We start from the raw sequence: 12572 nt of genomic DNA on the forward strand, positions 1-12572 counted from the left end.
TCTGCTCCATTTGTACAGTGTCTGGCACAATGGAACCCCATTTCTGGTTGGTCTTTAGGCACTAGCATAATAAACATGATTAAACTGATAAGAACAGATAGTAGACCTGGGAGGTAACTGTTCCACTCTATTCAGCACCGGTAAGGCCTCAGGTGGGGTACTGTGTCCAGTTCTGGGCACCACACTTGAGGAAACATGTCGATAAACCAGAGGGAGCCCAGGAGAGCAACAAAAATGGTAAAAGGTTTAGAAAACCTAACTTATAAGGAAAGGTTAAAAAAACTGGGCATGTTTAATATTAGAAAAGAAGACTGAAGGGGAACCTGATAACAGTCTTCAAATATGTAAAGGGCTGTTATAAAGAAGACAGAGATCTATTTTTCTCCATGTCCATAGAAGGTAGGACAAAAAGTAATTTGCTTAATCTGCAGCAAGGGAGATTTAGGTTACATATTAGGAAAAACTAACTATAAGAATAGTTCAGGGGTAGGCAACCTATGGCACGCATGCCAAAAGCGGCACACGAGCTGATTTTCAGTGACACTCACACTGCCCAGGTCCCGGACACCGGTCCGGGGGATTCTGCATTTTAATTAATTTTAAATGAAGCTTCTTAAACATTTTAAAAGCCTTATTTACTTTACATGCAACAATAGTTTAGTTATATATTATAGACTTATAGAAAGAGACCTTCTAAAAACGTTAAAATATATTACCGGCAAACGAAACCTTAAATTAGAGTGAATAAATGAAGACTCGGCACACCACTTCTGAAAGGTTGCCGACCCCTGGAATAGTTAACTACTGGAATAGACTTCCAAAGGAGATTGTGGAATTCCTGTCATTGCAGGTTTGTAAGAACGGGTTAGACAAATACCTGTCAGAGATGGTCTAGGTGTACTTGGTCCTGCCTCAATGTAAGAAGCTGGACTAGGTGACCTCTCAAGGTCCCTTCCAGCCTGGCATTTCTACGCTTCTATGCAATACACAAGTGCATTTAGCGCCCTGTGGTTTTGGTGAATCCTATATCCCCAGTGGCAATTGACAAGTTATTCTAGGAAATAATTTATAATATAGCCTTACTATTTATTTAGAACAGATTCTAGTGGCAGGGGCTACAGCTGCTTTCTCCATGTACAGACAGGCTGGAGGGCCTGAGTGTTGGGGGTGCTAGCCATTGTATCACTTGGCTCTAGATTGAGGAAATATAGTCAAGCTTAAAGTTGGATAAACCAAAGTCACCTGACTTCATAGGCAACTGCATTTTTAAAAGGATAATCTGGGATTGTTGCCCATACCCCACAAGAAAGTTTTTAAAATGTTAATTCTGGGGAGGGGGGAAAACAGAAGCCAGGGAATATAAACTTGCAAGGAATTAAGGACAAATAGAATTCTTTGGAAGACATTCATCTTTAATATATTAACTCTGCCCCTAAGGGATAGAGGAAGAGCCTGCCAGCTATGTAAATCCAAAGCCATCTCTGTGAGAAAACTATTTAAATTAATTTTTATTTTTTATATATACTTCTAGGAAAGAGGACTCCCAACTACCCAATTTACACTTACTGCCAGCGAAAGGTATTATCTCAGAGGGTGACATTACGCACCCTTCAAGAGATACTGAGAGCCTCTGACCTGTGCAAATTAATTTTGTATGCCGAGATCTTCCCAAAGAATTCAATAGTTCAAAATATATTGTGGATGGCCTGAAGGGGGCTGATGATATATAAAATTATATAAACATATTTTCATTTCTTAGGATACTATTTTTAGACCCTGGCTCCATGGTATACTCTAATTTGTACGGTGGTAGCGCTAAGGAAAAATCAAACAGATGGTGTGGACAGGGGAAAGCCCTGTCTATAACCATGGTGAAGACTGAAAAAGTGGAGCTTTAGTTATTGGGTACAACATGGGAGCTAGGACTGCAGTACAAAAGTCTAATCCAAGACACGAAAAATGAACAAAAACTGATTTTTTTTGTAGAATGAGAAACAAATTACCTCCAATTAACTCTGATGAAGGTTTTTTCTGCATTCAGTGACAAAATAGCCAATGGTTTCAAGGGGTTTTGGTAGTAGGATGGCACACTGATAAACCAATGAGTGTTGTCTGACCCATGTCTCTTTTGTATAAAACCCACCTGGTCCAGATGTATTGTGCTCATTATTTTTTCTAATCGCCCAGCTAGGATTTTAGACAATACTTTAATATCAAAGTTGATTAAGGATATTGGTTGATAGCTAGCACATTCTGGGGCATCTGTCAGGCTTAAGCATGACTGAGATTAGAGCTTCATTCACTAATGAGTGCAGAGTGCCTCCATCAAAAGCCTCAGTAAATACCTCAACCAATGTGGGAGCCAGGGTGTCTTTGAACTAGACATAAAATTCAGCTGGAAAGCCATACTGCAGCTGTCTATGGTCTGATCCAATTTCATGTCACCTAGGGCAGCCATAATTTTCACAGGTATGTAATGGGGAAGCAATTCCTTTTATGTCCCCAGAAATACATGTAAGCAAATTAGCCACAAGTACTCATGGGAGGAAATAACCCAAAATGCATCTTATGTCATGCCCACTGAGACCTAGGGGTATGGCTAGGGTGAAGAGTCCAGGATGAAGGGTATCTAGGAGATTGTCTTTTCTTATAGGACAGGTAGGCTAAGATGTGAGACAGCAATGCTCTCAAGTCAGAGTGGGAGAAAAAAAAATCAGGTTGGGGGGCAGCTCAAATGAACATATCCTCTTTGCCCCATGTTGAATGCAAAAGAAATGAATATTCCATAACCCTCTACATTACAAAAGTGGGGGGGGGAGGAGGAGAGAGAAGGGCAAACATCTTGAGCACATTTTAAAAAGGTTTCTGGGCTAAAATACACATATCTTTGCATCAAAGGTTAGGATCATACAAGACAGATACTACTTGGGGATCTGCTGGGGGAAAATCGGAGCAATTTGAGTCTGATGGTTCCTCCTTGCTCTACATACGGACAAGACGGCACATATAGGGATGCAGAGCTGAGGTGGGTGTTTCTCCCTTTACCACTGGCAACAACTGCTGAATAGCAAAGGTAAATCCCAAGGCAACATATGGTTAATATGTTTTATTATACGGAGGCAATGCAGTTTGCTGCTTCTCCCAGTTTGGAGAAGCTAATGAGCTGGCCACGACCTTAAAAATAACCGGAAAGGCTATAAAATTAGATCAGGCCTTTCTCCTTCACCAGCTTCCTTGCCATAGTGAACAGGGCTCTTTTTTTAACTACGTCCCAGCTGCAGTGGGAAAAAAATCTTTATTTTATGCCCATTCCAGCTCCCTTTCCTTTTTCTCAGGCTCTTTTAAAGATGGATTCTTTCACACTGTATTTTAGGAATGTTAATATAAATGCCCAGGGTTTGGTGGCTAGGAAGCAGTGGGCGCTCGCTCTGTCCTACTCTCTATCAGGATGTAAGGAAGGATCCCAACTAAGATTTTAGACAAAAATTCTACTAGACTTCCCTCTTCTTCCCCATCCTCAGGGAACACAACCACTCTCAAATTATTTCTTCTGGCCCAGCTCTCCAAATCATTCACTCTATCTTGTAGATTTTGGATCAGACTTTGTTGCTTGTCTATTAGAGAGACAAGGTGGGCTTTTAGTGGACCAACTTCCGTTGGTGAAAGAGAAGCTTCTGAGCTGCACAGAGCTCTTCTACAGGTCTGGGAAAGGTAGTCAGAGTGTCAGCTGAATACAAAGTGTAACAGATTGTTTAGCATAAGTAGTTAACACACATTGCAAGAGCCCATTCAAGGTGCTGATCTACAGTGATCCTAATAGAGCCCTCCCTAATCCTGGAGGATAGCCCCTGCAAACTGACCTATTGTGCTGCAGCTGTGGCTTTAATTTCAGAAATATCCTCTGATATTTTTCTAAGCAGGATCTGTTCTTCTGATACCTGCTTTAGCATTTTATAGATCTAAGACAGGCCTATTAAGTCCTCCTCTGAGAGTGGTGCCATACTGCACTGTACAGGGCTGTCAGAGAGCCTCTGCTTCTTTGTGATTTGTGGGGAGTCCCAGGAGGAGGGGGGGTTCAAAATGAGATCCATCTGCTACTAAAATGTTAAAGGCAGGATGAACCACTCAGAGACAAAAACTGTGCCGTAGTTTAGCAGATGTTAGCAGATTTTAGGGGGGCTGAGCAGCAGTTCGAGGTTTAGGCAGCCATCTTCCCCTGCGGGGTCCGCCCAGTCCACACACATTTGTTTTGAAATGTTTTAAAATCTTTTAGACAGGAACTTGCATTTAAAATTTTAAACTGTTGTGGAGGAAAACCCCTTGACCTCACATCCTTTGCCCACCATTTGACGTTACCTCTGCCTCCCAATTTCTATCTGACTAACTACAGGACTGTTTGTATACCTTTAATAGGCTTGGAAGGATTAGGCTGTATTGGTGTTAATTTCACCATACACATATATACACAAAAACCAAGGAAAAAATATTTCCATCCATAACAACTGAAATTTACAGATAGGCAAAGAAAAAAAAATGCTGCTTTAGAACTTGGGAGTTTAAAAATATTTTTGTATATTTTGAAATGAGATGTTGACAATTTGTGGTTTAATCATTATAAAGCTTTAACTTTTTGAATCTTAATGTCTACGGTCATTAAATAGTCTGACTCTGGCCCATAATTTCCTGCAATTGTGAAATTGTAAATCAAATAATTTTAAATGATTTAAAATAAACACTGATGATATCTGTCCAAATTATTTAAAAAATGTATTCTCCAAGCCTAGCCATAACAAAAGATTTGAATAGTTTGCACTTGCTATTGAAGTTCTGTAGTTTCAATTACTATTTTTAATGACATCTCCAAATGAGAAATTACAAATACATGGCACAAGCTGCAGAAAAGGCATTGTCCCTATAAAAGCACACTCAGCTGCCTTATATTTGAAAAGTGACACAAAGACATTTAATGGTACAAGAATTACTTCTACTCTTGGAAAACTGGTAATTTTAATGCTCAAGAAACACAAAACCAGAATAGAGGATGTTGCTGCAAATGAATGTTCTGAGGAAGAGGTCAAAAATAAGGGGAAAGGGAAAGGTGGCTAAATTTAAGGAGGGCCTGAAGCACACAATAAGGGTCAGCAACAAATTTTACACCTTGACTTGCCAGAGCTCAAGTGCCAGCTCCCAAACCTGACATTTGATAGAAGGAGAGTGACAAATTCATGAAGGACATACACTGATAACCTTCACAAAAGCTAGGCATCAGTCACTGTGCATTATTCACCATGCTTAAATTCATCTCAAACATACACCGTCCCTGCTATTCTAATACCAGCTCTTCTTCTGCAAAGACTGCAAAAGCTGTGTGGTGGTAATGTCACTCAGCCAAATGCCATTAAGAGATTATGCTGAATCAAGTGCACAAAGTTTTTTACCATCAAATCTGATCAAAAATTGAACCCAGACCTCAATAAGTGACAGGACCGAGTACTAACTTGCTGTTTAAAAAACTGTGGTGTTTGTTTGTTTTCACACATGTATTCCAGTAAGACACTGTACTGTCAACTGATACTCCCAACACAGAGTCCACACTTTCATACTATAGGAAAGCCACCTATTTAAGTCTTACATAGACAGAAAATTAGTCAAGTCACAGAATGGCAGGTGTACCCTCTATAGGAGCTTCCTTCCTATTCTCGCACGCAAACCACAAGAGTAAAGAATGGAAAAAATAGCTTTAAAATATTTTTCTTTTTAATACTATTGTACTTAAGTGGTAAAGAGCGTTCTTTTGAAAAACAGTTTTTTACAGACAAAATGTATAATACATAGCAAATGCTTGCAACAAGACTGATGGAAAGGCTCTAGTATGTCTACTCAGTGACCAGACTCTTAATTCAGATTCTTAATTTGTAACACTAACTTTTTAAAAATTATATTGATTCAAGAAAACATTTTAATCCAAACTTTCACCTGCTCTCTTGTAACTTTTATGTAGCCAGAGACAATAAGATTTTTATGCCATGTTTCAGCAGAAAACAAGTATAAATGCCTAAACTATAAACCCCTGAAAATAAGGGTCTAGAAAGGAAATGCTGACAGAACCAGAACTAAAGCAGCACTTTCAGGTGCAGATATAATAAAATGAAGTTCCTATCTAAGGAAAAAAGTTCTCACATACCAAGCTGCTACTCATTAACCTGTATTTACTTTGCAAATAATGTATAGCTACTACTTGTAAGATAACAGATGTGGTGATCTTTCCCATACAGAAGCTTGTTTCACTACCCATGAAAGAGAGCAGGGTTCAGACAAAGATGGAAAGTGCATGCATTTCTGGATATGACAAGTTTTATTGACATGGGATGTAAGGAGACAGAGACTGAAACTGTAAGAACTTCACTGTATTCTAATCTCTTGTGAAGTTAAATCTTTGAGCTGGCATGTCACTTGCTCTTTACTGATAAGTAATCTTACTGGATTTTCACTCACTGAGTGAAGCACAAGGTGCCAAAAAGAAGGAAAGCAATAGGTGTATTGATGACATTTGAATATTGCACAGCATGCCCATTGTAGAAATTGACAGTTTCTAAACAGGGTTAGTGGTTCATTCTCCACATAATTCCAGGTGCCCATTAGTCCTACATTGATAATAAGATACATAAATGTTAAAGACAAACATTCACATTATTTAAAGACAAATAATGAAACTACCATATGAAACATGTAGAACTTTTCTATTGATCTCAATGTGCAAGGTTATGTAACAAAAGTGCTTTATAAGTACTAGTGCAAATACTTTTACTCATGTTTTCTGCACAAAAAATTCAATTCATGTAGTGAATGCTCTTTAAAACTTCCTATAGCTAACTATAAATCACCAGTAATTTCATAAAAGTATTTTTTTTAATGTTTTTAACACTACAGACATCACTTGAACTGGGAGTCTATCCCAAAGAAAAATAGTGCTGAACAGACCAATACTTTCTGGATTTGTTCATGACACATTTGTACACTTGCCCCATTGAAGAGAAGAAAAAACTATTTGCATTGTGTTAGTCCCAGTTATAATTTCCAGCTGTGTCAAAACTTTAACAGCCTAAAAGCAGGAAATCCAAGAGGAAATTCCATCGTCAGTTCCCGGAGTTTTGTAACCCAATGTTCTTCCAAAAGGAGATCTTACAGGAATTTGGTAGCATTTGCTGTAACCTTACCTCATATCTTCAAGTAGATCACATTCTCCCTGATGCTTGGCCTGAAGTTTTGTCATCTGCTCAATTTGAATATTTTTTAGCTCTTGTGTAACTTTTACCTACAAAAAAGACAGATCATATATTTTAAGTAGGGTCTAGCTGACATTTCAGTGGGAAAAAATATTTGATTTCCTTTATCTAACTTTATGTTCTGTCCATCAGAATATGCAAATTAAACATTTTCAGTATGTGTAAACCTGTTTTGCTTGGCTAACATAACCCAATGCATCTACTTAAGCACAGACTGATTTTACCATATATTGTTTGGATTTAACCCTGTAGTGTCTGCATTTCATACATCAGAGCTGTGCTCTGCTTGTTAACAACAAATATGCATGTTTTCTTCTTCCAAACCTCTGAGGATAAACCTGTCTACAACAAAAGAGGTTCAGCTTGAAACAAATAAGGGAGTTGGGGGAAAGAAATAATCTGCCGCTGATTTAACACTTAATAAAAACAATTTACACATTCATGAAACGTGTATTGATTAAACACTCCTACAATGGTTTTATGAACATGCCTTTAAACGCAGTCATGTGGTTGCCAGCACATCAGATCAAAAGTCACCCTCCTTAACAGTATGACTTCAGAAAGGTTGTGCCTTTTTTTATCATCAGTATAAAATATACCTTCTGTATGTTTTGAACCTTATGGAATTAAGATTTCAATAGCCTGGGAACCAGAGTGATAGTTGGCAGCATGGCAGGGGGTGGAGGAGGGATTGTTGTGATAAACATTAACCCCAGAAAAGGACTGACTTGGCCACAGAAACATGGGATTTTTAAAACAAGAGATCTTGGCATTTAACACGTTCATTGATCAAGATGCATCTATGTAGCAGCCTTAAACAGAAACAGTATCCATGCATCTAAAAATGTGATGCATGCATGAAAGAAAATAACAGTTTCTGCTATGGGGGAGGGGAAGAGAGAAAGACAGGGAGGAGGTGAAGGAAAGGATCTGCCATAAACCTCCCCTTTCTCTCAAAGCAAAACAATCCTCCAGATCTCATCTGCTAGCAACAGCTCCCCCCAAACCTCAACACCCAAAATAATCCCCCAGCAACAAGAACCCCCAAGCCCAGTACTACAGCAAGACAAGTTTCTCACCTCAGCTCCTTTCAAGATACAGCAAAACATACAAACCCTATGCTCTGATTAAGTAGAAAAGGGGTTTAGGTTTTTTTAAAACAATACAAATGTTGAATCCTACATAGTAAAAATAAAATTCCATGTGAAAAATACAAGAGGCAAAGCACACATGCAATATAAATGAAATGCCAAATGCAAACTAAAATCCCATGAAACATAAATAAGAATCCTTCAAAGGAAGCAGTCTATCCTCACAACAGAGGCAGAGACATTAGGAGGAGACCAAGCAGTCCCCTGCAGCTGGATTCCCCGAGCAGCCAGGGAGCCCAGAGAATGACATGAGATGAACAAACAACAGTCTTTTGTTTACACAACACAGGCACCCCCTCCCAATAACCCTCACCCATAGGCAACTCCCTCCACACAGGCACCCACAAACCATTCCCTACAACACAATTAACTCTCTCTATCCCACTCCATACACTAATCCCCAAAATTTCTTCTACTCACAGAATAACCCTCTCAACCCCAATCTATATAACTCCAACCCTCCACACCAACACAGTCATCATCGTCCCATTGTAAACTATTCCAACCCCAATCTCCAACATCAACCCAAACAACCCCCTCTCCATACAACCATCAAAACATAACTCCCCCACTCCAACAACCCTCAGCTACACAATCCGACCATACTCTATCACCTCAGTACCTCAATAGAGACCATTTCCTAACCTTAGCCCCTTCTTCACCCCAGTACAGACAATCCCAAATCCCCCATACCCCAACATGCAGCCACACAACCAGCAAGGCGAATAAGCTCTCAATCCTATTTGATACACCTCCACCCCAATACAAACCAAGCCCTACCCTAACCCTCCAATACAGATAAACACATATCCTCACACACCCCAACCTCTAAACACAAACCTCAATTCCTCACTCCCAATACATCCAGGCACCCACCCCAATACAGCCTGTGGCACTGCCACACCAAACCCCCACATCCCAATACACCAACCCGTGCACAACTTATGGCCCTATCCCAATACAGCCAGTACCACCCCACCGCCCAATACACCCAGCGCCCCACCTGCTCACAGCCCACCCAGCCCCAATACAGCCAATGCCACCAGTACTGCCAGTGCCACGCCAGACCCATTATACCCTGATCCCCAATACACCCAACCCCCCCATACAGCCAGTCACCTCAGTGCCACCCCACACCCACTATACCCTGATCCCCAATACACCCAGCTCCAACCCCCCCAGTGCAGCCAGTACCATTGTCCCTGAACCCCAGTGCCACCCCACACCCACTATACCAAATCCTCAATACACCAGGCCCCAACCCCCCAGTACAGCCAGTAACCCCAGTGCCACCCCACACCCACTATACCCTGATCCCCAATACACCTAACCCCCAAGTACAGCCAGTAACCCCAGTGCCACCCCACACCCACTATACCCTGATCCCCAGTACAGCCAGTGTCCCAGTGCCACCCCACACCCACTATATCCTGATCTCCAATACACCCAGCTCCAACCCCCCAGTACAGCCAGTACCCTAGTCCCTGAACCCCAGTGCCACCCCACACCCACTATACCCTGATCCCCAATACACCCAGCTCCAACCCCCCAGTACAGCCAGTACCCTGGTCCCTGAACCCCAGTGCCACCCCACACCACTATACCCTGATCCCCAATACACCCAACCCCCCAGTACAGCCAGTGTCCCAGTGCCACCCCACACCCACTATACCCTGATCACCAATACACCCAGCCGCAACCCCCCAGTACAGCCAGTGCCCCGGTCCCTGAACCCCAGTGCCACCCCACACCCACTATACCCAGATCCCCAATACACCCAGCCCCAACCCCCAGTACAGCCAGTCACCCCAGTGCCACCCCACACCCACTATACCCTGATCCCCGGAACACCCAGCCCCAACCCTCAGTACAGCCAGTCACCCCAGTGCCACCCCACACCCACTATACCCTGATCCCCAATACATCCAGCTCCAACCCCCCAGTGCAGCCAGTACCCTGGTCCCTGAACCCCAGTGCCACCCCACACCCACTATACCCTGATCCCCAATACACCCAACCCCCCAGTACAGCCAGTCACCCCAGTGCCACCCCACACTCACTATACCCTGATCCCCAATACACCCAGCTCCAACCCCCCAGTGCAGCCGGTGCCATTGTCCCTGAACCCCAGTGCCACCCCACACCCACTATACCCTGATCCCCAATACACCCAGCTCCAACCCCCCCAGTACAGCCAGTCACCCCAGTGCCACCCCACACCCACTATACCCTGATCCCCAATACACCCAACCCCCCAGTACAGCCAGTGTCCCAGTGCCACCCCCGCCCAGCGGCTCCCACCTTCCTCGGCGGGGGCTGCATGGCGCTGCCGTCGCTCTCCGCATCAATCCCCGCTCAGCAGCGGGACGCGGCCCCCGCGGCGGAGGGAGGAGCCGGCGCCGGGATGCGGGGGGGGGGAGGGGGGAGCGCAGCGCGCGGCTCCCGGCGGGGGGAGGGGGGAGTCGGCTCCCTCACGCGGACTCCATGGCCCGGCGGCGGCGAGGCACCGAGCGGCTCTGGGAGGAGGAGGCGAGCGGCGAGTCCCGGCCCGGGGGAGGGAGAGCGGGGAAGGCGGGGACGTCGGCCACTCAGCCAGCCCCAGGGAGGGCGGGAAGGCGGCTCCGCAGCGCCCCGACGCGGCCGCCGGGGGGAAGCGCTCCCTGGAGGCGAGCGGGGAAATGGCGCCCCAGCGCGGCCGAGACCCCGCCTGGCGGCCACCGCCGCAGCACCCGCCCCTCCCCCACCCCGGCTCCGGCAACCACAGACAACGGTCCGCCCAGCCGGGTAGACGTGGGGGCAAAACCATAGAGAGCTGGGCGGGACCGACACGTCCCCGCCAGGCGGGGGCGGGGCTCAGCGGCTAGCGCGCGGGAGACCACGGCCGGTTGGGGGTGTGCGCGCGGCCCTCGCTCGTTCCCTTCCTTTGCCTCCCTGCCGCGAGCGTGCTGGGCTGGAGCTGCACGTGCGGCTGGCGCGTGGGGCTGGGGCTGCAGCGCCTGGGCGGGGGAGCTGGAGACGTAGCAGCAGCGGGAGGGGGCAGGTGCAGCACCTGAGCGGAGGAGCTGCGGGCGTAGCAGCGCTGGGAGCGGGGCAGGCAAGCTGTAGCTACTGGGGTGTCCGAGGAAGCGGCCCTTGCCCTCCTACTGATGGGATAGATGTCTACGGTGTGACGCACCCGGTGCAAAGTGTCAGGGAGGGGATAGGCTGCAGGCACAGAGAACAGCCCTGATTGCTCTCTCCCAGGTCAGCAAGGTGTCCGCTGGTGGTGAGCTGAGTTGCCCTGGAGAAGGCGATGCGCTCAGCTACACAAAAAGAAAGATCATCCCTTGTTCAATGAGTTTTCAGTCTAAAGAGAGACGCCTAAAATGTGGGATGCAGGGGGAAACCCGCGGGGTGGGGTAAACTTAATTGGGAAAGGTGTTTGGTTTTTTGTTTTGTTCTGTTTTAATGTTATGGCTTGTTGAAAACTCACTCGTAGGCTAGGGCCTTATGGACAAAGTGTGTTTCTGACAGGAGCTTGAAGAGAAATCTTGTGGCTGGCTTGTCTGGTGGGGATGGGAAGGGCATTCTGCGCATGGGCAGCAGTGTGGGAAAAGGCTGCACAGAGATGAGAGCAACGGGCGAGTGAGGTATTGGCACTGGTTTCCGTGAGAGGGCTGACATGGGGGCAATCCAAGGTCTGAGATATAAGCAAGAGTAGAGTTGTGAAAAGCTTTCAAGGCAAAGATGTGTTTGAGCCTATGGTGCTGTAAAGGGGATTCAACAGTGGGATTTGAAGAGGGGTGTCCTGATTAGATGGCTGTGTAAATGAGAAGTAGTCACTAATTCTATAAGGGGCCTGGCAGTAGGGAGGCTTTCTGACTAAATCCCTCCCAGATCTTCATTTTGTGCGTTCTCACTAGCAGGTGCCTGTGACTTTGGTGGCCCTTAGGTGGAAACAGCCCATCACTGCGATCACTTGCTGGTCTTTCAGGGTGACTGGGAGAGTTGCCTCCTGAACAGCAACAGGACTAGTGAATTACAGTGTTCGGCACTCAATCCTCCCTGGCACGCCTGGCAACAGCTTCATTCAGACTGATCTGAAGGCTCCCAGCTTATTTCACTCACAGCCTCCAGCTGCCATGGAAGCTTTGCC

At 45.2% G+C, this 12572-nt stretch overlaps 1 protein-coding gene across 7 annotated transcripts in view; it reads right to left on the reverse strand.

Annotated features, from left to right (window-relative positions):
- Positions 1-10898, reverse strand: part of FCHSD2 (FCH and double SH3 domains 2) — a 254725-nt gene extending 243827 nt beyond the window's left edge. For 2 of the 7 annotated variants that reach the window (XM_065581771.1, XM_065581770.1), the window contains exons 1-2: positions 10739-10898; positions 7218-7315 (exon numbers count right to left, since the gene is read on the reverse strand). In XM_065581771.1, the coding sequence (XP_065437843.1) occupies positions 7218-7315; positions 10739-10759 (119 nt within the window). In that variant the 5' untranslated portion in view covers positions 10760-10898. Of the gene's footprint in view, positions 1-7217; positions 7316-8365; positions 8504-10738 lie in introns of those variants that run through there. The other 5 variants (XM_065581772.1, XM_065581775.1, XM_005310705.5 and 2 more) reach the window with 5 other exon arrangements.
- Between the last annotated feature and the right edge of the window lie 1674 nt (positions 10899-12572).

The sequence above is a fragment of the Chrysemys picta genome, chromosome 1, assembly GCF_011386835.1.
Source record: "Chrysemys picta bellii isolate R12L10 chromosome 1, ASM1138683v2, whole genome shotgun sequence".
Taxonomy (NCBI): domain Eukaryota; kingdom Metazoa; phylum Chordata; order Testudines; family Emydidae; genus Chrysemys; species Chrysemys picta.